At 35.8% G+C, this 23,585-nt stretch overlaps 1 protein-coding gene across 1 annotated transcript in view; it reads left to right on the forward strand.

Annotated features, from left to right (window-relative positions):
* Positions 1 to 23,585, forward strand: part of noi (splicing factor 3a subunit 3 noi) — a 103,052-nt gene that overhangs the window by 39,501 nt on the left and 39,966 nt on the right. The window contains exons 5-8 of the mRNA XM_076517608.1: positions 1,063 to 1,135; positions 11,310 to 11,401; positions 13,095 to 13,177; positions 20,095 to 20,167. Of these exons, the coding sequence (XP_076373723.1) occupies positions 1,063 to 1,135; positions 11,310 to 11,401; positions 13,095 to 13,177; positions 20,095 to 20,167 (321 nt within the window). The remainder of the gene's footprint in view (positions 1 to 1,062; positions 1,136 to 11,309; positions 11,402 to 13,094; positions 13,178 to 20,094; positions 20,168 to 23,585) is intronic.

The raw sequence follows: 23,585 nt of genomic DNA on the forward strand, positions 1-23,585 counted from the left end.
ATAAGAAATAAAGAATACAGATGAAAAGCACAATATGTAGCACTTACATGGGCCTTCTTGTTTGTTTACTCTTGACCATTGATGAAATTTAAACCTAGTTTTTATACTAAGAGTAGGTATCAGTAAATAGTTTCTATTTAATTTAATAACTTACTAAGAACATAGAACAATAACACATAAACATTAGGCAATATCCTATGACTATCTTAATTTTTCTGGCTTTCAAATTATGCGGTAAGAGCTGATAATAATTCAGCTAATGAAATTGGTATGTTTCATGTGTGAATATACTTTGATTGGAAGCGAAATAGACAATTTTCTGCAGAGAAACTGATGCAATATAATACATTATTTGATAGATCAAAATTTTGACTTTCTATTGGTTGTACATAATACAGTATAAAACATCAGAGAGAAGTTGTAATAACTTGTGAAGGAGAGGATGTGACAGGTGGGCAAAAGTTTTAGTTAGAAGTTAGCTCAAGTATAATGTAATGCATATCTCATTAGCAGATGTGCAAGGGATGTAGCTATTCTGTATAGGGAAGTCGGTATCTATGAGAAATACATTTTCTGATTAAAAAAATATTAACTTTTGTTTCCCAATTAATTTCATGACTCTCTCTTTTTTTCATCTCATTGTGGGTACTCTGGTGTTTGCATATAGACATAAGCCCACCTGCTTTGAATTTTATATTTGTAGAAGTAAACAAAATTAAAATGGGTACTATGCTTTGAAATACATTCTCACCAGCTTCTCATTAACTAGAAGATGCTTACTTTTCTACATAACTAGTTACAAAATCTGGATTATGCCTGAACGTCAAGGTTTGTAAATGCCTTCTGGATGAAAGTGCATTAAGTCATATGAAGGATGGTAGAGTGGAGAACCATGAGTAATTTGATGCATGTTTTGCAGTGTGTCAAGGACATTCAGAATCTTAGCCACTCAACAAGAAAAGACTTTTTCTGTTGCAGAAGTATGTACCCATTTGAACTTCATTTTAGTTCTAAAATTAAATTATTATGTAGTTTTTTTATTTGAAATTTCTATTTCTTCAGGTAAGTATCCCAATGTCTGTGGAGTTCGAAGAATTTGCAAAAGCTAGAGAAAACCCATCAGAAGATACACAGAGTAAGTTTATAAAACTGTGCATGTTCTGCAAAAAGTCTTTATAAAAGTGTGATGGTCATTGTAAGCAATAATAGAAAATAATCATATTACAATGCTTTCTGCACTTTAAATTATATTATTTTGGCCATTAGCCTTCTACAAGCATGTATGTTCATTAACAAACACTATTGGACTAAATGAAACAGAGTAATGAACAAAGTTCATATGAATAGAACAATAAATTCAACTAATGGCAATTCCATGAAAATCTGAAAAAACTTGAAATAGTTTAAAATTGAGTTATTCCATCAGTACTAAAATATGTTGGTCTTGATTAATTACTATCACAGTATAAGAGTATAAAGCTATTTAAACAGTAGTAATGAATGTGCATAAATTATATCAGAAATATGTTGCTGGAAAAAAATTGATCACATAATAAATTTCATTTGATTATGAAAAAATTATAAATACAAAGTACACATGCATATGTACTTAGTTTGTATAGCCTAATTGTTATATTATTGGAATTACAGATAATTTTTGTGTAATTTTTCTTGTATGTGTTTTACATGTAGTTAATTACATTCTCGTTAACCTGTTCAAGTTTTGATTTATAACATTCTCAACCCTTCATTTGGTTTCAACATATAAATAAGTAATTCACGCCAAATGTTACCTATATTTAATAACATTTTGGGATTGATCAAGGCAGTTGATATTTTATCTTGTAGCTATCATTATATCTCCATATTTTGAATATGCTAGGATGTTGAAGAACATTCTGTATATAAATAATCCATGCTGCCATTTTTTATTTATGCATTGTTCTGTATGACATGGCAGTAGTTCTTAGAATTTCTGTGAATCAATATAAGTACCTAAGCAGATTCTTCTTTGTCATTTCAACTGATATTGTATTAGGGTAACACAAGAAGTGATTACTGCAACAAGAAGTGAGACTACACTTCAGGTGCTTGGTTCAGGAAAAACTGAAGTAAGAAGCAAGTATTTTTCAATTAGGAAATTGCTGTGTGTATTTTTGTACAAAACATTATTAGAGAACAAAGTTGGTGAAAGTCTCAAAGGTTGTGATCAAGGAGGCTGTAGGTTTTTGAGGATAAAAGAAAAAGAGTTGAAGAATTATCATTTTATAAACCTAAAAAGAGAGGAGGAAGAAATATTATCCTTCCCACTTTAGCAGCAGATATGGACAGAATCAAGCTGAGTGATATAAAAGTGGCATTTATCCTCATTACCATAATTCTCAGTGTTGCTTCTGTGAAGAACTTGTCAAAAACTTAAAAGGAACAGTCTCACCTATAATTTACTGGGATAGTAAGTTCCTTACTGGTCTAACAGGGAAAGAATTATCTGCCATTTATCCTGTCTGAAGCAGGAATGAATTGATTTGTAGGTATTCCAAGGTTGATTTTCTATCACAGAAGAGGTTCAAACTTCTGCTACGAAATGGGGAGACATTAATCATATAAAGACAGTTTGCTTTGACAACAGCAAGAAACATGATACACAGAAATGGAGCATGTGCATTGTTTGAACAAAGGTTGAACAATAATATTTTGTATTTGCTATGTTGGCTTCATATCTTAGAACTTACCCTGGCATATGTTTTCAAAGACTGTGTGAGGTTTTCTCTGGTCTAGATATTACAATTTTCAATTAAGTCCATCAGTCTTAGGAATAAATGGACCAATCCATTTATGAAACTGCAGCTAACCTTGATAAAGTAGCAGAAGCTATGGAGGAAGTTACCGACAGTTTTATTGAGTTTATTACAAGACAACTTTAAGTAAGCCAACCAAGAGATGACTATCAAGAGTTTCTTGAATTAGCCATAACCTTTCTTGGTAGCATCTGTTCTGATGGAGTGCAGTTTATAACACCTGGAGCACTGTATCTGCATTGTGTGTGATTGAATGTTTATGGGGCAATTCAAACTAACTGGAAGAATGAGGAAATATATCTCTCTGACATCTGTAATTTTGTCTTGCATGTCTATCTGAGGGCGTTTCACTATTACTGATGCTATTTCTGCTCCTCACAATGACTTTAATATCCTACAGTGTCTTGTCAAGTATAAACAAGAAAGGCTTGGATGAACCTTCAAAGAGCATCCAACTGAGTACAAGGAAATCTGAAGATATGTAAATTGAAGATTTATTTACAAAAAGCACAACAGACTTTTTCAAGTTTCTCAAAATTCCATCTGATTTCTGGATTCTGACCCTATGTCATAGGAGGTTAGAAAGGACTACAAGGAGTTACTACTAACATGTTGTTCAACACTTAACTTGGGTTGGCCAGTGGGCATCCCAGAGGGTGTGTGTGGTGGGTCACAAATCCTCTCTGTTTTGACTAGTCTGGTCAACAGAACTTTGAGTGTACTTCTGCTAATGTTGCCAGTGATCAGTTGATTCTTGTTACATCTGTCCAGGCCATTGTTGTGGCTGTCATGAGAGATGCCAAAAGGGGTCCTAAGGCTGAGAATTCTATCTCCCTCTTCTGAGAGCATGAGAGACTCTCTGCTCTGGCATGCTGATTGCTCGCACAAGATATATTGAGGAAAGAGTGACATCTAATCTGTTGGCTCTGCTGTTGCTGCAAGTTGGTCAGCCTTCTCATTGGATGTAACACCAGTGTGGCCTGGGACGTACACAAAGTTGGGAGATTTATCATGGAGATAAGGTACAACCTCTCTCCACCCATCAGGTAACCAGCCACTCTGGATTCTCTGCAACACTGTCATGGAGTTGGTAGCAAACACGACTGTGGTGACGTGAGGGGAGTCTCAGACAAGCCATTCAAGAGCTTCCTTGACAGCCTCAAATTCCATCCTTGTGCTACTTGGGTACAGGCTGCATGCTCTAGACTTCTCAGTTATGGGTGTGCCATCCAAAAACGCAGCCAATCCCCAACCTGCTCTTATGATCTCTGGTGTGAATGAGCCGTCTGTTGCAATGATGAGATTTCCCTTCTGGTCAAGTTCTTGGAACATCTTCTGGCATGCTGCTTCCTCTGTACATTGAAGCCACTTTCTACAATCTCTGTTGAACTTGACAATTGTTGCAGGTTGGCATGGCCATTCCTCTTCTGCAGACCAAAGCCATGGAGGTTGGTTGGAAAGGGAATACGAATTGTAGATCTTTTTGCAAGCCAGTGCAGCAACTTCAAGCCACAACTTCCTCGTTAGATGAGACCTAGGTGCTACTTCAAGTCTTGTGTGGCATAGAGAACATCTTTGTTGGTTGAATGTAGTAAATTACAGTACTAAAGGCACATGACCCTTTTTAAGGATTATAATGCCATGATAAAAAAAGAATAAGAACATAAACAATTTCTTTTTTAGGATGTGGAGGATTATAGATAATGTTTTCCTAATATCAAAAGTTTCTGACCATTCCAAAATGATATAATTTTGCAATCATGCTATTGTATGTGCAGTAAAATAATAATGTACTTTAAGTATATGATTTATAATACATAATGATATTTTTATATCACATAATAAATAGGTATTAGGCCACTTCAATCTAGAACTTCAACCTCATTGAGTAACATCTAAATGTACTCCAAAATGGATGAAATTTAACATTTACTGTTTTTTTATAAATTAAAACAAAATTAGTGGGTTAGATAGCCTGAAATTTTATCTTCAAATGAGGATAACCTTAATGTTTAAAGATCAAAAACTTGTATTAATCATTTTGGTTTCAGAAATTTTATGTGTAGTGATAGCCACCAACTCGTGTGAGGTTCTGTATGATGAGTTTTTTACTAGTATATTTAAATGTGTCATCACTGACATAGGTAATCTGAAGATTATCACACTAGAACCCTTGTTTGACCCTTCACCTGTTCAGACACTTGTAATGTTCTTTTTTTGCAACAGCAACTAGTATGAGTCTAAAGAAACATAGAAGCTAGCAGATATGTAAATACGTGTTTCATTTGTTCACCTTCATTTGCTTGTTTTTCTTCCTCGTCTGAGTTTGTTAGAGCACTGCCTAACATCTCCAGAATCTGTATGTTTCAGATGTATGTTTTCTGTTTTAAATACCACAATAGCCTAGTGTCTCATTGAACCAAGATCATCTTTATCATGAAGTCACAAATTCTTAAAGAACTAAAATGTTTAATATTTTCAGTCTGTTTGACACTTCATATTATTTGTCCATATTTAATTAATAGTTTACTTAATTATATTGGGACTTGAACATGGTCCATAGCTAAGTACTTACAGAAGGGTTGAGGAGACCAGATATCAGTCTTTATTATGAGTAGTAGATTATATGCTCAAAGACTTAGATGATTATCAACTTTAAAGTTCTGTGAAAATTCATAGTAAACATGTGTAGGAAGTATAATAACCTTTAATTTATTTAGTTTAATACTGGCCTACTTTTGTGGTTTATTTAGCTGGACAACTTGTAGACCTATTACATAGAATAATAAATTCTTGAAAAATTATTGTTGATTAAAAGATTGGAAATCCACTTTTCATGATTCTGTTAATTAAATAATGAAGTTCTCATTAATTATTGGTATTGGTTTCTGCTGAAAATTAAAGATAATTTTTTAGTATAACATAAATATTATTTGCTAGAGTTTGAAAATATTGAAAACTATTAGGAGTTTGATATAAACTGTTAAAAGCAAGGGGAGTAAGTTAAATTTGTTTCTTTTACAGATACAGAAATAAAAAAGGTTTCCACTACAATAAGAAGTTAGTAAAATAATTATTCTAATTTGAAAATTAGCACTGTTTCTGCTATAGGAACAGTAAGCATATCATAGGAGATTCTACTGTTAACAAATGCCATGATTAATGCTTTAAGAGTGTGGGAAGAAGAACTGAAGGATCCAGAGTTTGCATGAGCATTCAGTGCCATAGAGCATTGTGAAGTGTGGCTAGCACAGATTAAGGAATATAGCCTGGACACAAATTAACTGACGTTTGTACAAACCAGCTACAAATACAGCAAGGTATACTGTACCATTATCAACCACTGATTTGCAATTATTAACTTATGTTTCAGCTAGTATTTTACATAACCCTGAGATGGGAAAGTGTTCAATCTTTGCCTGTTGAAACGCATAGAGGCCAACAAGGTGTTTCATATATACTTGCACCAACACATAATGTGTATTTTAGTATTTATATTCAGGCCAAGACATTGAGCAATCATGCAAACATTGTATGGTATGTGCTTCGTAGAAGAAAAGCAAGCCTGAGCAGATAATTATTTGCTTTCCTTTATCGAGAATAACCTTTGAGGTCACTGGTGTTCTTCTGGACACTGAATAAAGTAATCAGTATATGCTGTTTATTATCAGTTACTTTACTAAGTGTTTCAAGGCTTATCCATTTTTAAGAGTTCACCACAGTCAATATTGTTAAAACACTGAATTGCCCAGTTTAGCACATTTGAAAAAATTCATATGGATCAGGTAGCTAATTTCTTTAGCCAGTTATTGTGCAACTTGTGCAACAAGTTTTAATGTGAAGACATATACTTTGTTTTATCACCCTCCAATCTATTGGGATTTTTTTTCTTCTCAGCCAAACCAACTTAGATGTCAAGACTGCTTATCATTCAGCATAACAGAGATTAGCTGGTTATTCACCAAAGATTTTCATATTTGGTTGCTTCCTTTTGAACTTATGTATAATCTGTCTCCTAAGAGAATGATCACTCCATAACTGCAATATTACAACATATCTTCTCCTGTATTGAAACATTTTCTAGATACTAACAGTTATCTCATGCACATCAGCCAAAACAAAATTCAACCACTGTAAATGCAGTTGTAAATGCAGATACTGTGGTTGTGGCTTTGGTACTTTTCATTGTTTCAATAGCAGCTTAATTCTGGTTAGACATGGAATTTTCTTATCCTCAGCAAATTGGTTAATTTATATACAAGATACAGCAGTCATATGTACCGTAGTACTTGACCTTGAATTAATGTTGAGGTTGAATAGTTAGGGATAAATGAGAGTTCTTTGCTATATCTCAGCTAGATTTTAAGTAGAAAAGTGATGAAAGTATATATCTTGCTTTAAAAAGTCAGAAACACCTGGAAAAGAGGTGCAAGATAGCTCTGGCAGTTAGATGAGGTGCTGCTGTTGACTTCCTTATGACAAGTTGGATTATCTGCCAAACCAGCAGTTAGGACAGTCACTTAATTTCAAGTTAAATTACTAAAATATAGTGGCTTTTCAAGTTACGTAATGTTTTGCTATGGAATTTATGCAATATGCACTACATTAAATGATTGTCACTTGATTATTAAAAGTTAGAGGTTTGTAGATTGCGAGATTAACTAGACTGAAAGGGCAATGAAATCCTTTCTTTTCAAGTTATTTTTTAGAATTTTAAAACTTATCTACAAAGATGTTGCAACTCTTACTTTTTATAAAAGCAATAAAAGTATTTTCATTTGGTAAGTTGAAATTTATATGGGTCGGGTAATTATTTATAGAAGGTGATATGTGTAGAGAGAAACTTATGTCAGATGTAAATTTGGTGCACCCAGATTTTATTGGGATGCAGTTGAATATTTTCATTCAGATTGAAATATTTCGATAAAAGTCCTGCTGGATATTTTCTTGATATTGATTCAGTACAAGGTGCATTTGAAATTCTAAAAATGCAGGTTGTGGGTGTATGACTGGAGGTAAGAAGTAAGAGCCATATGGTGCTACCTTTATGATCTATACTTGTATCTGAAAGGAGTCTTGACAGGAAAGATTGTGTCAGTGTTAATGAATTGTCATGATCAGAAATTAGAGGTCAGAGCCTGTGTTGGAAATATTGTTTGCAGTCTTACCTTCAGTTCTTTCATATGGGACCCAACTACTATTTATGGCTGGGTTTTATGCAAAAGATAACTGTGCTAGCTATTTTTGTGGTTGTAGTGACTGTGGAGCACACTGATGAGTGTAGTTCAAGCTCAAGGCTCTATAAAATCTGGTGACTAGGACATATAAAGGGAAACTGTTTATAGGTGATATACATCTGAGTGAATGTAAGCCTGTAGAACTATCATTCAGTCATAACAACAATTTTCGCACTTGGTATCTAAAGACAATGAATTATTGTAACTATCCCCTGAGAAAAATAACATTGTTTCATGCATGCGAGGCTATGTTTGCTGACTCTGGAACAATTTTACTATCTTCTTTTATTTTCTTAGGTTCAGTGCTTTTCTAAGAGTTGTTCTGTAGAAGTGCCACAAAATTACACTTAATTGTGTATTTGAATGTTACATAAATGTTCTCATGTGTTTCATATTGTGTCCAGTTTTTTCTTTCATTTGAACTCAGTTAAAGACAGAGGATTCAGACTTGCCCCATAATACATGTCCAGAGATACATCTTTTCACAGACACTTTTCTCCAGGGTTAGGGTGCTTGTATCAGGGATATGAAATTCAAGAGCCTCTGGACAGATAAGAAATCTTCTTTCCACATTAATATTTTATAGTTTCTATCATTTCAGTGAGCTTTGTCACAGGCTCTTACTTGTTACGAAGGAAGATGGTATTGCTTCACTTGGGCAATTGCATTGAGGTCTCCTACATTTGAAAGCATGTGGACATTCATTCCAAGTTACTTTGTTTGTCATATTTTGGGCAAAATGAATTATGTTACCAGTCAGTTCTTTTGCCCCACAGATTGGATGCTTCATTCACAAGTTTTTCATTGGATTTCTGGTATTGGAACACTTCAGACTGATACTTTTGCCACACATTGGAATGCTTAGCTCTCATCCTTCCAGTTCTTGCACCTCACTCTCTGGCTTTGGACTTGTATTCTCTCAGCTGGACTTGAACATTCCATCATTTCATTAGTTATCTACAGTTCTTGCACTTATTCACTCCTCAACCTGTCAACTTTTTCTGGTGGCACCATATTGGCCAGGTCAGATTTGGTTTACATTTTGGCTTCCTCTCTGGCCACCTCTCTCATTACAACCCCATTCAGACATTTTTCATCTGGCAGTTGCCATTCTCTGATTTCACGCCTATGTTTTATGCAGTCTGTTGCACAATGTAATAGATTGACGTTTTGGACTTCATCTGACTGGCTTAAACCTAGATAAATACATATTCTTCTAACAATGGTAAAAATTTGCCTTTGTGGCCAGTAGGCCTTTAGTGCCTGAGAAGTAGGTTTCATACTGTCTGATCAAAAAGCATACCTGTTTCAGAAGTTGCATAAACCTCACTAGTGTGCTATCACTATACCTCATATTTGCACATCTTTTCCTATGCAAATACCTTCTTAGTGAATCTTGCCCTCACCGGTCCTTCCATTTTGCTAATGTGGAATTCTAGCTACAGTGTGTTTTGGAAGTTAACATTTTCTTTTGCTGAAAATGTATTTCTGATTGTTTTTACCTCCTCTCCCACTCTCCATTCCCACAAAATGGCTGGTTTTTGACTCTTTTAATTTTGACTGTCTCAAATAATGAATAGGAAGTAATGATGAGGAACATATATAGGGTGTTCGGAAAGTTACTGTGCACTTATATATTTATTAACAGACAAAACTGCACAGTGACTTTCCGAACACCCTGTATATGGGTCTAGGATACAAGGTGCATTGAGGTAAGTTGAGAGGATGACAAGATTTAACTTACTTTGGGCAATATTGTTAGGGTGTAAAAGAAGTCAGAAGCAAGCAAGATTAGATTCATACTAATAATTAGATGTGCAGAAAAGATAACTTTTATCAGGATAAAGCTATAGTGTGAAAATATATTTTCAGTAGAGGAAAATGTTAACTTTCAAAATTTTTTTAAATTTAAAACTTTTCAAAATAAAAACAACAGAATATATCCAGTGAATTTTCTTTTACCTTGACCTAAAAATATTGAAGTTTGTTCAGTCAATTTTCAGATTGATGTAAAATGAAAAATGTCATTTAGATGCTTAATATTTGTCATGCAAATTACATTGGTAAGCTGTGCAGTTCAGTTTATGGTTTAATTGATAAAAATTATTTCATGTTCAAACATGAATGTAGATACTTTGTTAGGAATGTATTTTAGAAATGTACATGATGGAATTAAAATTTTGTAACCCAATTACTGTTTAAATACTTTAAAGTATCAAAGATACGACAGATCAGATTGTTGTACGGAGTATTTCCATAGCACCAGTAAAGCATCCTTAAATATACAGCAAAAACCATAAACCGGTAATTAGTGTGAAGACAAAACTTGTTTATTTAATGTGTAATCACAAGTACAAAAAAGTATCATACAAATGTATATCTGTGTGATTATGTTGATAGTTACCTGTTGTATATCATGTTAACAAAGTCCTTACTGGAAAGAATGTCAAAATGCAATTGTGCATACAACTTTTTTCAGTAATTGAAAATGTTATTTTAATTGTTGTGAATTGAAAGGTTGCATACTATATTACCAAGAACCAGTTGTGTTTAATTACGTGTTTGTGTTAAGAAGTACTTGTAATCATTTAACTTAAAAGTTAAATTATGATTATTTGTATTACACATAATAACTAAAGGGACAGCCATAATTGTAATCATTTTCATAAATGTAAGACGTGTACACTTATATTCAGATTCTTATACCTCAGTCATAGACTTTTAAAGCTTACTTACATATTTTTTTTAATTCTAATAACATTAGATAATACAGTCATTTCAGCTATAGTCTAATTTCAACATATGAGTTTATAACAGAACAACAATATACAAAACATAAAAAAAAAGAACCCCATGAACAACACATACAATAGATCCCTTAAATGCAATTCTAAGTATAAATTTTACATAGTTCAAAACATTTCATAGTAAGCAAAATTAGAACAAATACTACTATACTTAAAAAAATTAAAATTCTGTTTTTAAGTATGTCATTTATTAAATATATTATTTCTTTAGTCTGCACTTTTTTATGTTGTGTTGATAATATCTTGGTGCCTGGCTTTACTTGTGAAATATGTTGTCATTTGCTTTTCTAATAAATTATAAAATCCAGTGAAATGTGAAAATTTCCACAGCAATAGACAGTGCACCTAAAATGGCTTACAGAGATTTTTGACAAAGTCTCTTCTGTTGTGCATTTTGTACAGCTGTAAAATATTGACACTTATTAAAAATCTCTAGTCATGTGAAACTAATGTATATGTTTTTTTAGATCTTGTAGAGTTCACTGATGAAGAAGGTTATGGAAAGTTTCTGGATTTGCATGAGTGTTATGAACGTTTTATCAACCTTAAAGGTAGTGAGGTAAGGAACCTCTCCCTCACTGTGATCTAGTTACTTTAGAAAATTAGTTTTTGTCATTTTTACAGTTTCATTTATAATTAACATTTGTAGAATCTTTGGGAAATGTAATTCAATTTAAGTAGACATGTTTATATTCAAGACTAAATACTTTCTGTGGATCTTAACTTTTTTTGGGGGGTTATCATGATTATTTCTGTTTTCAGTTTTGTTTGATCATGTTTAGAGGCGGAAAGTCTCATTTTTGGTCAGAATTTACGTGTGTTGAGCAGGGCATGGAAAGCTAATTAGAATCTGGAATAGTTTACAATGTCTGTGCAATAATGCATTATTTTACACATTTTAAAAGTTAAGTTTATTGTCATTGTCAAAAGAAAGTGGTGATTGTTGTTTCCAGTTTATAATATGGTATTATAGGCATACTATGCATTTCCTTTATGCTTATTTGATGTAAAGTCTTTAAACATTTCATTTGCATACTGTGTATGTAATCTTAACATCAAAAGAACCTTCTTGCACCAGTTACTTACTAAACTGAATCATTTAGCTAGACTCCTTTAAAGTGGAATATGTTGTGTAGAAACAGACAGTGATCTGTTCCAATGGCAAATCAGGTAATACTTTATTTTATAGGGGTGAAATGATCAACAGTCAGATAAGTAACACCTGCATTCTTCATAGGAGAAGGGATTTATTGTTTTGTATATATAATGCTGTGTTCTCAATGTTGAATGATACGATGCTTCTACTTAAACACACTTCTTTTCTGAGAGCTCTCAATTAAAGATGCCACAGGATAAACTTGTTTTCTTTTGATCCTTTTTTAATATTTAATGAAGATTGTCTTACTGTGTTGTACGTTGTGTCAACTCTCTGTCCTTGCTTCAAGGTCTGATAATTCAGATTCACTCCATAATACATCATCTGTCAGAACCTTCTCATGTTCTGTGTCTCCTACCTGACTGTCCTTGCAAAATACTCAAAACATCTGCAAATACCATATGAGGGTGCTTTTGTAATAATTTAATAATAATTATAGGGCACTTAGTTATGTGTGCTTGAAGTACATACTCCTACTGTTTAATGTTTTATTTTTATCAGTTTTTATCCTGTTATATGATTTAGTTAGGCAAAGATGAATGCATTTCTTATGATATTTTACTGTTTTAAAAGTTCATGAAATGAATAAGCTGTTTTGAAAGACACCAGAAAAATTGTTTTCTTTATATATAGTTTCATAAAAACCACTTGGCTGAAATGTTTATCTTTTCTTTTCCATTGTAGTGATATCACAATTTTCTTTGTATGTCTGGTTTTATCATTTTGTTGTTTTTAATATTAGTTCAAATTTTAATGCATAGAAAATGGTTTCCAAGTATGGTGTGTGACAAAGCAAATTGTTTTCTATCCTTATTTGAACTAATTATAAATTCTTGAATGAATGATCTGAAAACAGTGTATTTTTGAGATTACTTGACTTATTTGAATGGAAGCAACACCCATGTACAATGTATTCAATAGGATTTTAAATTGCATATGCAATAATTATGAAATAAGTTGGATAATTCTCTGTTACTGTCTAATTGAGATCTGAATAAATTTTATTTTTGAGATAAATTTTTATTATTTCATTTTTTTATGTATTGATGTGTCATTTTATTGCATACAACTAAGTGTAACCATTTTTTTCCCTCAGAAATTAGATTATTTGTTGTACTTGACAACATTTGACCAACTGTTTGACATTCCAAAAGAAAGAAAGAATTCAGAGTACAAGAGGTAAATTTCCACTAAAAACTAATCTGGAAGTATTACAGTATAATGTTGTGTAAAATTTTATTTTTATAAATGTTTTGTAACATTTTATTTTTGATAAGTGCTATTACTGATGATTAAAATAGAGCCAATAGTAATAACGTTAGTGAAAAAAATTAAATTTTATTACAGTGTATTCTTTGACATTTTTAAGTAAGCTATTTGGGTGAAAGGTTTAATTATTACCATTTTTAACTTTCTTGAAAACTATTTTATGTTTTGTGTTAGTAGTAAGAATTAATAAAATAAAAATCAGTAAAAGGTATACATATTAGTTCATTTACACTTTAAGAAGTATTTTATAGTAAATATAACTCACCAGTATATTTATATTTTGACTTAATCAAAAGACTGTCCTCCATTGTCAGGGCCCCTCTGTGTGGATTCCTCTACATGGTGAGGGGACCTCCCAGGAAAGGTTCTGTTCTGTCTGGTTATCTTCTCTGGGATCTAATCGTCCACCCACGTATTTGCAGTGCGTGGTGACCCGTGAAGGGGAGGAGAGGATCCTAGTGGTTGAGGGTCCAACCCTAACACACCACTTTGGCCTTGAATTCCTGTAGACGGGCGGCCTTTGGGTGGCTCTCGTTGGGTCAGTCGGCTGGTCCACTTGGGCTAGAGTCAACCAAGTACCAGTTTTGGAAGTTCTCAACGGGTGTTGTGGACATTGTACCTGATGCTGGTGTTTGGGTATAGTGCTTTCGAAACCCTGGCGTTGCTGCATTGTTCTTGCATGACATTGTAGTGTGTCGTCTCATAGGGCTCCATGGTGGGTGGGGTCAGTGGGTACCGAAATTTTTCTTTTTTCCTATGGATCCTCCTTCAAAAAATTTAAATAAAATAGTGAAAAAACAGTCAATAGGTTGACGACCATGTCTTGAAGACTCTGAGCAGCAATTTTCAACATCTGTAACACACATACCTCATTTTCTTATATTACATTCTCTTTCAGAAAAATCTTTAGGGCAAATGTCCCCCTTTTTTTATTTAGAAGGGACTAGAGGGTCTTGCTGGCTCTCCAAAGTCAGTAAAGAAGCTTTGATCTGGAGACATATTAGTTGAAACATCCACAACCCAACACAGTGAACTCCTCTTGATTTCAACGGCAATTGGGGATATACCTGTTGAGGTTACCTCTCATGCTACCTTGAATTCATTACGAGGAGTTATTGTTGAGAGGGATTTGAAGAACGTCCCCAAGTCAGAGATTCTCACTGGTTTCTCCACTCAAGGAGTTTCTGCAGTGAGGCGCATCTCCACTCTCAAAGATGGAGTTTTTCATTTTTCAAATTTTTCTAATTTGCAGGATACGACCATACATTCCAAACCCTCTCCGATGTTTCCAACGTCAGAGGTTTGGCCACTCAAAGACATCATGTCGTGGTTCCCTGACATGTGCTCGTTGTGGTGGCAAAGACCACGATGACTATAAATGTGACATGGACCCACATTGCATCAACTGCAATGGTTCTCACCCATCCTATTTTCTTTCTTCCCCAAAAGGGTTGGAGGAAAAAGAGGTGCAGTATTTGAAAACGACTCATAACATTAGTTATCCTGAGGCTTGGAAATTGCTGCCTGTCACTCCATCTCGGACATATGCTGCTGCACTTCATTCCACAACTACAGTGGGAGTGCAGACAGATCTCTCTGTGCCTCCAAGAGAATCGTTTTCAAAACAAATGAAAAGCCTTTTGACTTCCATGGTTAAAAAGGTTGATGAATCGACTTCCATACCCATCTCTGTTTCTCCCACACATTCCAACAAACATCAAGATCCACATCCTTTAGTTGCAAATACAGGCATTTCTTCTGATACATCTTTTTCTTTCACCCCAAGAAGCAAAACAATCATTCGTTCACATCCTCAGTCACTGGAAGCCCCTTCCAATAACAAAGATCTGCCCAATTGATCTAGGGCAGGATCCACGGAGGTTGATAGACCTCCTCCGACTAAGAACAGTAAGGAAAAAAGACGTGGTTGTAAACAGAAGGGTTCTCCAGCCACTTCAACAACCCATCATTAAAAATGGCCAGCTTGATACAATGGAACTGTCGAGGTTTACGTTCTAATCTGGATGATATCAAAACACTGATTGCTTCCTACCATCCTTTATGTCTTTCCCTACAAGAAACATTTCTCAAACCTGCTGATACAGTCTCCATTTGGCAGTTTTCTCTGTACAGAAATGACAGGCTGTGTAATGGACGAGTACATGGAGGGGTGGCACTATTGGTTGATCAGCATGTGCCCATCTTGTCTTTGTCACTCAACACACCCTTGGAGGCCATAGCCATCTGTGTTTCCTTGGGTCATACCATCACTGTTTGTTCTCTCTACCTGTCCCCTGGTGAGACACATGATCAATCAGACCTTGATGCTCTCATTGAACAGTTGCCGTCTCCCTTTCTACTCCTGGGGGACTTTAATGGACATCATCCCCTCTGTGGAAGTGCTGTTATTGATGGGACGGGTCGCTCTGTATAGCGTATGCTCTCTGATCACAATCTTTCTCTTTTCAATACTGGTTCTTCCACTTATTTTTATGCACCTAGTCAGTCCTTTATTGCTATTAATCTCTCAGTTTGCTCCCCTTCATTATTCTCCCATTTTCCATGGAGATTTGACAATAATCCACTAAGCAGTGATCATTTTCCTATACTTTTGAGAGAGACTGGCCGTGGTCGATGCCACCCTACCTGCGTGCCCCAGTGGAAGCTGGATCAGGCAGACGGGTCCACTTTCACTGCTCTCACAGAACTTGATCCTGCCATCGTGAATCAGCCATCAATAGACGACTGCGTGGCAGAAGTAACTGGCTGTATTATACAAGCAGCTGCTCAGTGTATTCCTGAAACCTTGACACGTTTTCCATGATACCCTCGTTCGTGGTGGAATCCTGCTTGCCACTTAGCACGGAAGGCTCAAAAACGGGCCTGGGATACTTTTCGTAGATATCCCACACTTTTGAACCGCGTTGCTTTCCAACTGGCCGGTGCACATGCTAGGTGGGTAAGAAGTTAAAGCCAGAAGGAATCTTGGATTAAGATCACAACTAGCATATCTTCTACCACCAGTTCCAAGGTCATATGGGACAGGATTCGATAGGTCAGTGGGCACTACAATTCTGTCCTCCTCTCAATCTTACTCTCTGATGGTCAGGAGGTGGCTGATGTCCAGAGCATCGCTGATACTCTAGGTGAAAGCTTTTGCAGGGTATCTAGCACTTCTGCTTGTTCCTACACCTTCTTGGCCATCAAGACTTGGGCAGAGCAATCATTTCTTTCTTTTCGAACTGACTGTCTCTTTGACTATAATTGACCCTTTACGCTGGTGGAACTGAAAATGGCCATTCATAGGTCTGGCAGTACATCTGTTGGACCTGATGATGTACACTATGACATGCTGCACTATCTATCTCCTGCTTCTCTTGATGTCCTTCTAATTGTCTTTAACCGGATCTGGCAGGATTTCCTGATGCCTGGTGCCAGGGTATTATTTTACCTTTCTCTAAGCCAGGGAAAGATCCCAAGATTCCTTCAAACTACCGTCCAATTGCTTTGACGAGCTGTCTCTGTAAGACTTTAGAACGGATGGTTAATGCTCGTCTTGTTTGGTTCCTCGAATCAAACAACCTCCTCTCGCCCACCCAGTGTGGGTTCCGACGACAGCACTTCACCACAAACCACCTAATTTGACTTGAAACATCAGTCAGTCAAGCCTTTCTCAAATGCCAATATCTTGTATCAATATTCTTTGACATTGAGAAGGCTTATGACACAACATGGAGATATGACATTTTGCAAGACCTCCATACATATGGGTTACGTGGCCATTTACCCATGTTTATTAAAAATTTGTTAATGGACAGGAGATTCCAAGTTCATGTGGGTTCAACACTTTTCCGTTCTTTTGTACAGGAACTTGGCGTTCCTCAGGGCTGTGTTTTGAGTGTCACACTTTCAGTATAAAGATAAATGCCATCACTGAACAACTCCCTCTCACTGTTGTGAATGGGCTATATGTCGACGACTTTCACATCTCGTGTCAGTCATCAAACATGAGATATATTGAGTGGCAACTACAAACTGCCCTCAATCGTGGATTGTGGGGAACGGCTTTAATTTTTCTCTCTCCAAAACCGTTTGCATGCACTTTTGTCGCCAACGGGGTATTCACCCTGATCCTGAACTTCATATCAGTAAAGTTTCGCTGCCAGTGATCCCTGAGACCAAGTTCTTGGGGCTTATCTTTGACCGTAAGCTGATCTTTATACCACACTTAAAGCAGCTACGGGTCAAATGCTCAAGAGCACTGAACATCCTCTGTGTCCTCTCTACTGCCAGTTGGGGAGCAGATCAATGTTCTATGTTAAAGGTATATCGTGCTTTTATTCGACTATGGATCAATGGTCTATGGCTCTGCCAGACCCTTGGCCTTAAAGATGCTGGACCCCATTCATCACCAATATCTTCGACTCTGCACTGGGGCTTTCCACACCTCTTCTGTTCAAAGCTTATATGTTGAATCTCATGAACCTCCTCTGCACCTTCACCGTTTGCAACTATCTTTACTATATTCTTTGAGACTTCGTTTGTTACCAAAGCCTCCCACCTGGGGATGTGTTTTCCTTCCTTAGTGGGCCGGTTTTTTTCAGAACAGATGATCTGCCATTGCTTTTTTTAGCCTTTACATCCAGGCACAATTGGATGTATTGGGTCTGTCCTTGGATAACATTGCAGAATACACAGCTCAGCCCATCCCACCATAGCTTATTACAGCCCCCAAATGTGACCTTTCTTTCAGTCATCTGAAAAAGGCAGATACTCCAGATTGGAAGTACTGTCTTTTATTTAATGAACATCTTTCAAACAATCATTCCATTCCCATTTATACAGATGGTTCCAAATCAGGTAATTCAGTGAGCTCTGCCATGGTTTGCTGTAGTTTGGTGGTTGCGCGCATCATCCCCTCTACAGCTTCTGTGTTCACTGCTGAACTATACGCCATATCTCTTGCCCTGGATCATATTGAAGCTGAGTAGTACTCCAACTGCACTATTTATATTGACTCGCTTAGTTCTCTGCTGGCCCTGGAATTGCTACACTTTGGCTCACACCCTGTTCTCGCTGATATTCAAAACCGACTGGCCCATTTCTCATTAACTGCTACTTCTATCCAGTTTTTCTGGATACCAGGTCACATTGGTATTCGCGGGAACGAGCTAGCAGACACGGCAGCTAAATCTATTTGCTCAGGCAATATCACCACTGTGCCTATTCCGTACATGGACTATGATCCTTTATTCAAGGCTAAGCTCCTTGCCAGCTGGCAGTCCACTTGGAGTGAGCAATGCGACAAGAAGCTTTTTCAAATAAAACCCTATATTAAGCTTTGGCCATCTAGCTTTCGTAAGGTTCAGAAGGAGGAAGTTGTTCTAACTAGACTACGCATTGTTCACAGTTTTTTAACTCATCGTTTTCTTTTGTCTGGAACTGTTGCACCAGTGTGTAGTTTGTGTAACACTCAAATCACTGTAAGCCACATTTTACTTTCTTGCCATCGTTATGACTTTTAACCGCGGCCCTATTTTAAACATGTTTTTTCCCAGGGTTTATCTGTAACATTGGACAGAGTTATTGGTGATGGTGACATTGTCCACCTTGATAAAGTTTTTAGTTTTTTAATGGCCATTAATCTTTTTAATCTCATTTAAGTGTTGGATATTTATTCATTACACCTTTTTAATTGTGGTTCCCTTTTCAAAGTTCCAATCTCTCTAGTTCAATTTGAAATTGGAAAATGGCCAGAACATTAAATAACTCGACACCAGGACTGGAAAGGCCAACTTCAGGTGACTAACGCTGCTGTTTGAACTATCCTTCTGAACTACCCGTTAGTCGTCCTGGTGAGTTGTTATTCCAAGTTTCTTCATGTCTTTTAAACTTTTATTACTTTACCATGTACTTGCCATAATGTACTTGGTACTTGCCATAATGACACACAACCCAGAACCAGGACTGGAAAGACCAACTTCAGATGACTGACGGTGGTTCTGGTACTTGCCTGTTAGTCTACCTGGCAGGTTATGATCATTACTATTCTGCTACAGGAAGTCCTTTACAACTTCTTTTACTCTACTTTCTCTGTTAACAGTGTAAACTCGGTGTCAGCATTGGTTTTATGCTTTTTCTGCTTTTCAATGATGTTTTGTTTTACCTTCATTTTCTTTTCTGTATTTTACTACATTTAATTTGTTTTTACCTTTTTACTGGACATTTGGCGCAGATAGCCTAGCTGCTTTGTGCCATAAAACACTAAATCAAACAGTCAATCAACCATTGTCAGGGTTTAAAAGAAAAGCGTGTTTAGGTATGTCAGAGAAAGGTAAGAGGTGATCTCATTCAAATTTACAAGGTTATCTAAGAGGTTGATAACTAGTTGAAAGGCTTCTTATTTTTTTGTGCTGCATTCTGAAGACCGTAGTATGAGAATATATGAATTTTAAGATTTGAAAAAGACAGATTATGCTTCAGTTAAGGCAATTTAATTTAAAAAAAAAATCATTAGCTTATTGAGTTAATTTTTATCATCATCTTAAAAGGGTTTTAAAAGAGAATTAACAGTTTTCTGAAAACTAAAAAGAAAGAGTTATTTACCTTTTTATTTTTCTTGGGAGTGTGAATATAAGGACATTCTTGAAGTAACAATTGGTCCCTAGTTAGCCATTTCAGTTATATTAAAGTTATTGCTTGGTTATGTATGAATAAGAAGAGGTAATGTTTTTATGTGTGATGGAATTACTTATATATGTTGTGTTATGAGCTGTATAGTGCAATTTACCTGACCTGTATTTTAAATAAAGAATTCCTTCTCACAGATATCTAGAATCTCTTCTGGATTACTTACAAGATTATATTGGTAGAGTAAAGCCAGTTCTGGATTTGAGTGAGGTAAATTACTTCATTTGCTACTGCTAAAAAATTAATAGACCTAACAAGAAATTAGTACTACCTTTCATAATTAATGGAATGGAATTTACACTTCTTGTTGAATTAGAACTGAAAATCAGTTACCTTACATGAAAATATAAAATGTTATTTCATTTCATTCATTTGTACTGCATGTTCTCAAGGCATGTACATATTTTTTTGCACTAACAAGTTAATTAAAAGGATCTTATATTCTCTAAAATGTATTAGGTAACAAGAAAAAACATGAATGTTAAAAATTAGTCTTCTGATTCATGTCACTTACACATTAGGTAAGAAGGACTAGCATGCACAAAGATCATACATTTTGTGAAATGATGTAAATTTTGCATTGATATAAGGTACCTACAACTGCGAGATACTTTAATTCATATCACTTATGAAAAACAGTAATTACAACTTGTTTATATTGAATATTGAAAAGTATTATTAATAAAATAGACCTTATGGTTTAGGAAACGTGTTTGGATCTCAGGTTACCATAGAAATAACTTGGAATAGAAATGCATAATTTTGAAAGGTACCTGTGTATTTGAAAGGGTAAGTACTAATTTGTAGGTGCAACTTTTAAGTATTTTTGTGTACAATGGACAAATAGAATGATGAAGAATAGAGATTATGGATGAAATATAGAATATTATGCTTTATGTTCAATGCTTTAAAAAATATATTAAATATATGGGCAGAATAGAGAGTGAAGTTATGATTAAATTTGTAATGAAAGTGTAGTAAACTTTAGCTCTATCCAGTTTTGTCCTCTATCTGTTCTGAAGTTTCCTGTATTGTATAACTTTGTGCTATGTTTAGACATGAAAATCTCACAGTGAAATTATTAGTAGGTTAAATATAACTATCTTTGATAAATACATTAAGCTATATAAGCCTTTGATCAAATCCCCTCGATGTGGATTCCTGTACATGGTGAGGGGACCTATCAGAGAAGGTTCTGTTCTTACAGTTTACCTCCTCTGGGATCTAAACATTCACCCACGTGTTTACCATGCATGGCAACCCATAAAGGGGAGAAAAGAATCCTGGTAGTTAAGGGGTCCAACTCTAACACACCACTTTGGCCTTGAATTCCTGTAAATGGGCAGTTTTGGGGTCAACTGAGTACCAGCATAGGGTGTTGTGAACATTGTGTCTGACACTGGTGTTCAGGTATAGTGCTCATGAAACCCTGGCATTGCTGCAGTGCCCTTAAGACACTGTAGTGTGTCTCCTCGTAGGGCCCCATTGTGGGTGGGGTCAGTTGGCACCGAACCATTTTCTATTTATTATGGATTCTGCTAAAACAAAAAAAATAACACAATTTGAAACCATCAAGAGAAACTAAACTTCTGGAAAACGACCACGCATTAATGAATCTGTACAGCGTAACTCACCATTTGAATCTGTTTTGCGATTCTTAATTTTGCATTCCTTAAGTGTCAAACCTCTAGGGCAAATGTCCCCATTTTTTATTCAGAAAAGGCTTAGTAGAAGGGCTTGCTGACTTCCCTAAATCGGTAAAAAAGCTACATTTGGGAGACATCTTAGTGGAAACATCTTCATTACAGCATTCCAAACTCCTCCTGACATCAAAGGCTTTGGGGGACATATCCATTGAGGTTACTCCCCATTACACTTTAAATACTTTCAGAGGAGTCATAGTTGAAAGAGATTTAAGGACTGTCCCCAAATCGGAGATCCTCGCAGGTCTTACCAGCCAAGGTGTCACAGCAGTACGCTGAATCTTCACTCGAAAAGATGGAATTCTGGAACCAACAAATGTTCTAATACTAACATTTACTGTACCACGTCCTCCCACCACAATAAAAGCAGGTTATCTGAATTGTAAGGTATGACCTTATATTTCAAATCCTGTACAATATTTCCATTGTCAACGATTTGGTCATTTAAAACAATCTTGCCGTGGTTCCTTGATCTGTGCCCATTGTGGTGGTAAATGTTGATATGTGTTTATTCACTGAGTACACATGTACAAAGAAAAAATACAGTGTGACATCACAATACTTCCTGTTCCTGTCATGAATAATGTTCTCCTTGAGTTATTCCTAACTACAGGTGGTAGCACTTATCTCAATATTCTTAACACTTCCACTTAATTTTAATTTAAGTTTTACACAAACTTACAATTACTTTCAATCTGTTATTATAATTGTCACTTTATCTGGTTCATTTATCCATTGGTGCCAGTCCAACATTATCTCTGAAAATTTCAAGTGCATTTGTAGCAAGTGGCTTTGTAAGAATGTCAGCAGTCATACTGTTTGTGGGACAATATTCCAGTTTTACCGATCCGTTCTGTACACATTGGCGAATGAAGTGGTAACGAATATCAATGTGTTTTGTTCTTGCATGACCCACTGGATTCTGTGCCATGGCGATTGTTCCTTGGTTATTTTCCATGATATGAACAGGGTCATCAACTTTGGAACCTATTTCTTGCAATAGTCTTCTAAACCATACTGTTTTCTGTGCTGCAAGACTCAAGGCTATATTCTCTGCCTCTGAGGTGGACAGGGCTGCTATGGATTGCTTTTTGCTAATCCAACTTACAGCTGCTCCTGCTTAAATGAAGATATTTCCTGATGTGGACTTCCTATCATCCAGGTCTCCAGCAAAATCTGCATCTGAGTAACCAGTAATGACGTCTCCTGGTATCTTTTCAAACTTAAGACTAAGATCAGCTGTTCCTTTCAAGTAACGGAGGATACTCTTTGCTGCTGTCAAATGTGCTGTGTTGGGCTGAGCACAATATTTCAATATTGCTCCCACTGCATATGCAATATCTGGTCTTGTTCCTGTTGCAGCATACAGAAGGCTGCCTACCAACGACTGGTACAAACTGTGGTCAACCTGAGTACTAACACCATCATCCTTTTGCAGTTTCACGTTTACATGTGATGGAGTTGCAACTGCCTTACACTCAGTCATTCCAAATTTCACCAGCATAGTTTGGATATACTGTCTTTGATTTAACCATACACAGCCATTCTTTTCATCCTGAACAACACTGAGTCCAAGGATGTAATGGAGCTTTCCAAAATCTTTCATGCAGAATTTTTCCTTCAGTGCTTCCTTTATAGTGATTATTTCATCATCACTATCAGCAACCAAAATAATATCATCCACATATACTGCAACTATTGCTAGATTTTCACCCTTCCGTATGTAAATACATGGATCTGCTGAACTCTGAACAAAATCCAGTTCCATCATCTGTTCATGAAATGATATGTTACAACAGCGTGGTGACTGTTTTAATCCATACAGTGATTTTTTCCTTCCCTGGAACAGCGTAGCCTTCCGGTTGTTCCATGCATATCTCTTCATCGAGATTTCCATTTAGAAATGCAGTTATGACATCCATCTG

This window comes from Tachypleus tridentatus, chromosome 8, assembly GCF_004210375.1.
Source record: "Tachypleus tridentatus isolate NWPU-2018 chromosome 8, ASM421037v1, whole genome shotgun sequence".
Classification (NCBI taxonomy): domain Eukaryota; kingdom Metazoa; phylum Arthropoda; class Merostomata; order Xiphosura; family Limulidae; genus Tachypleus; species Tachypleus tridentatus.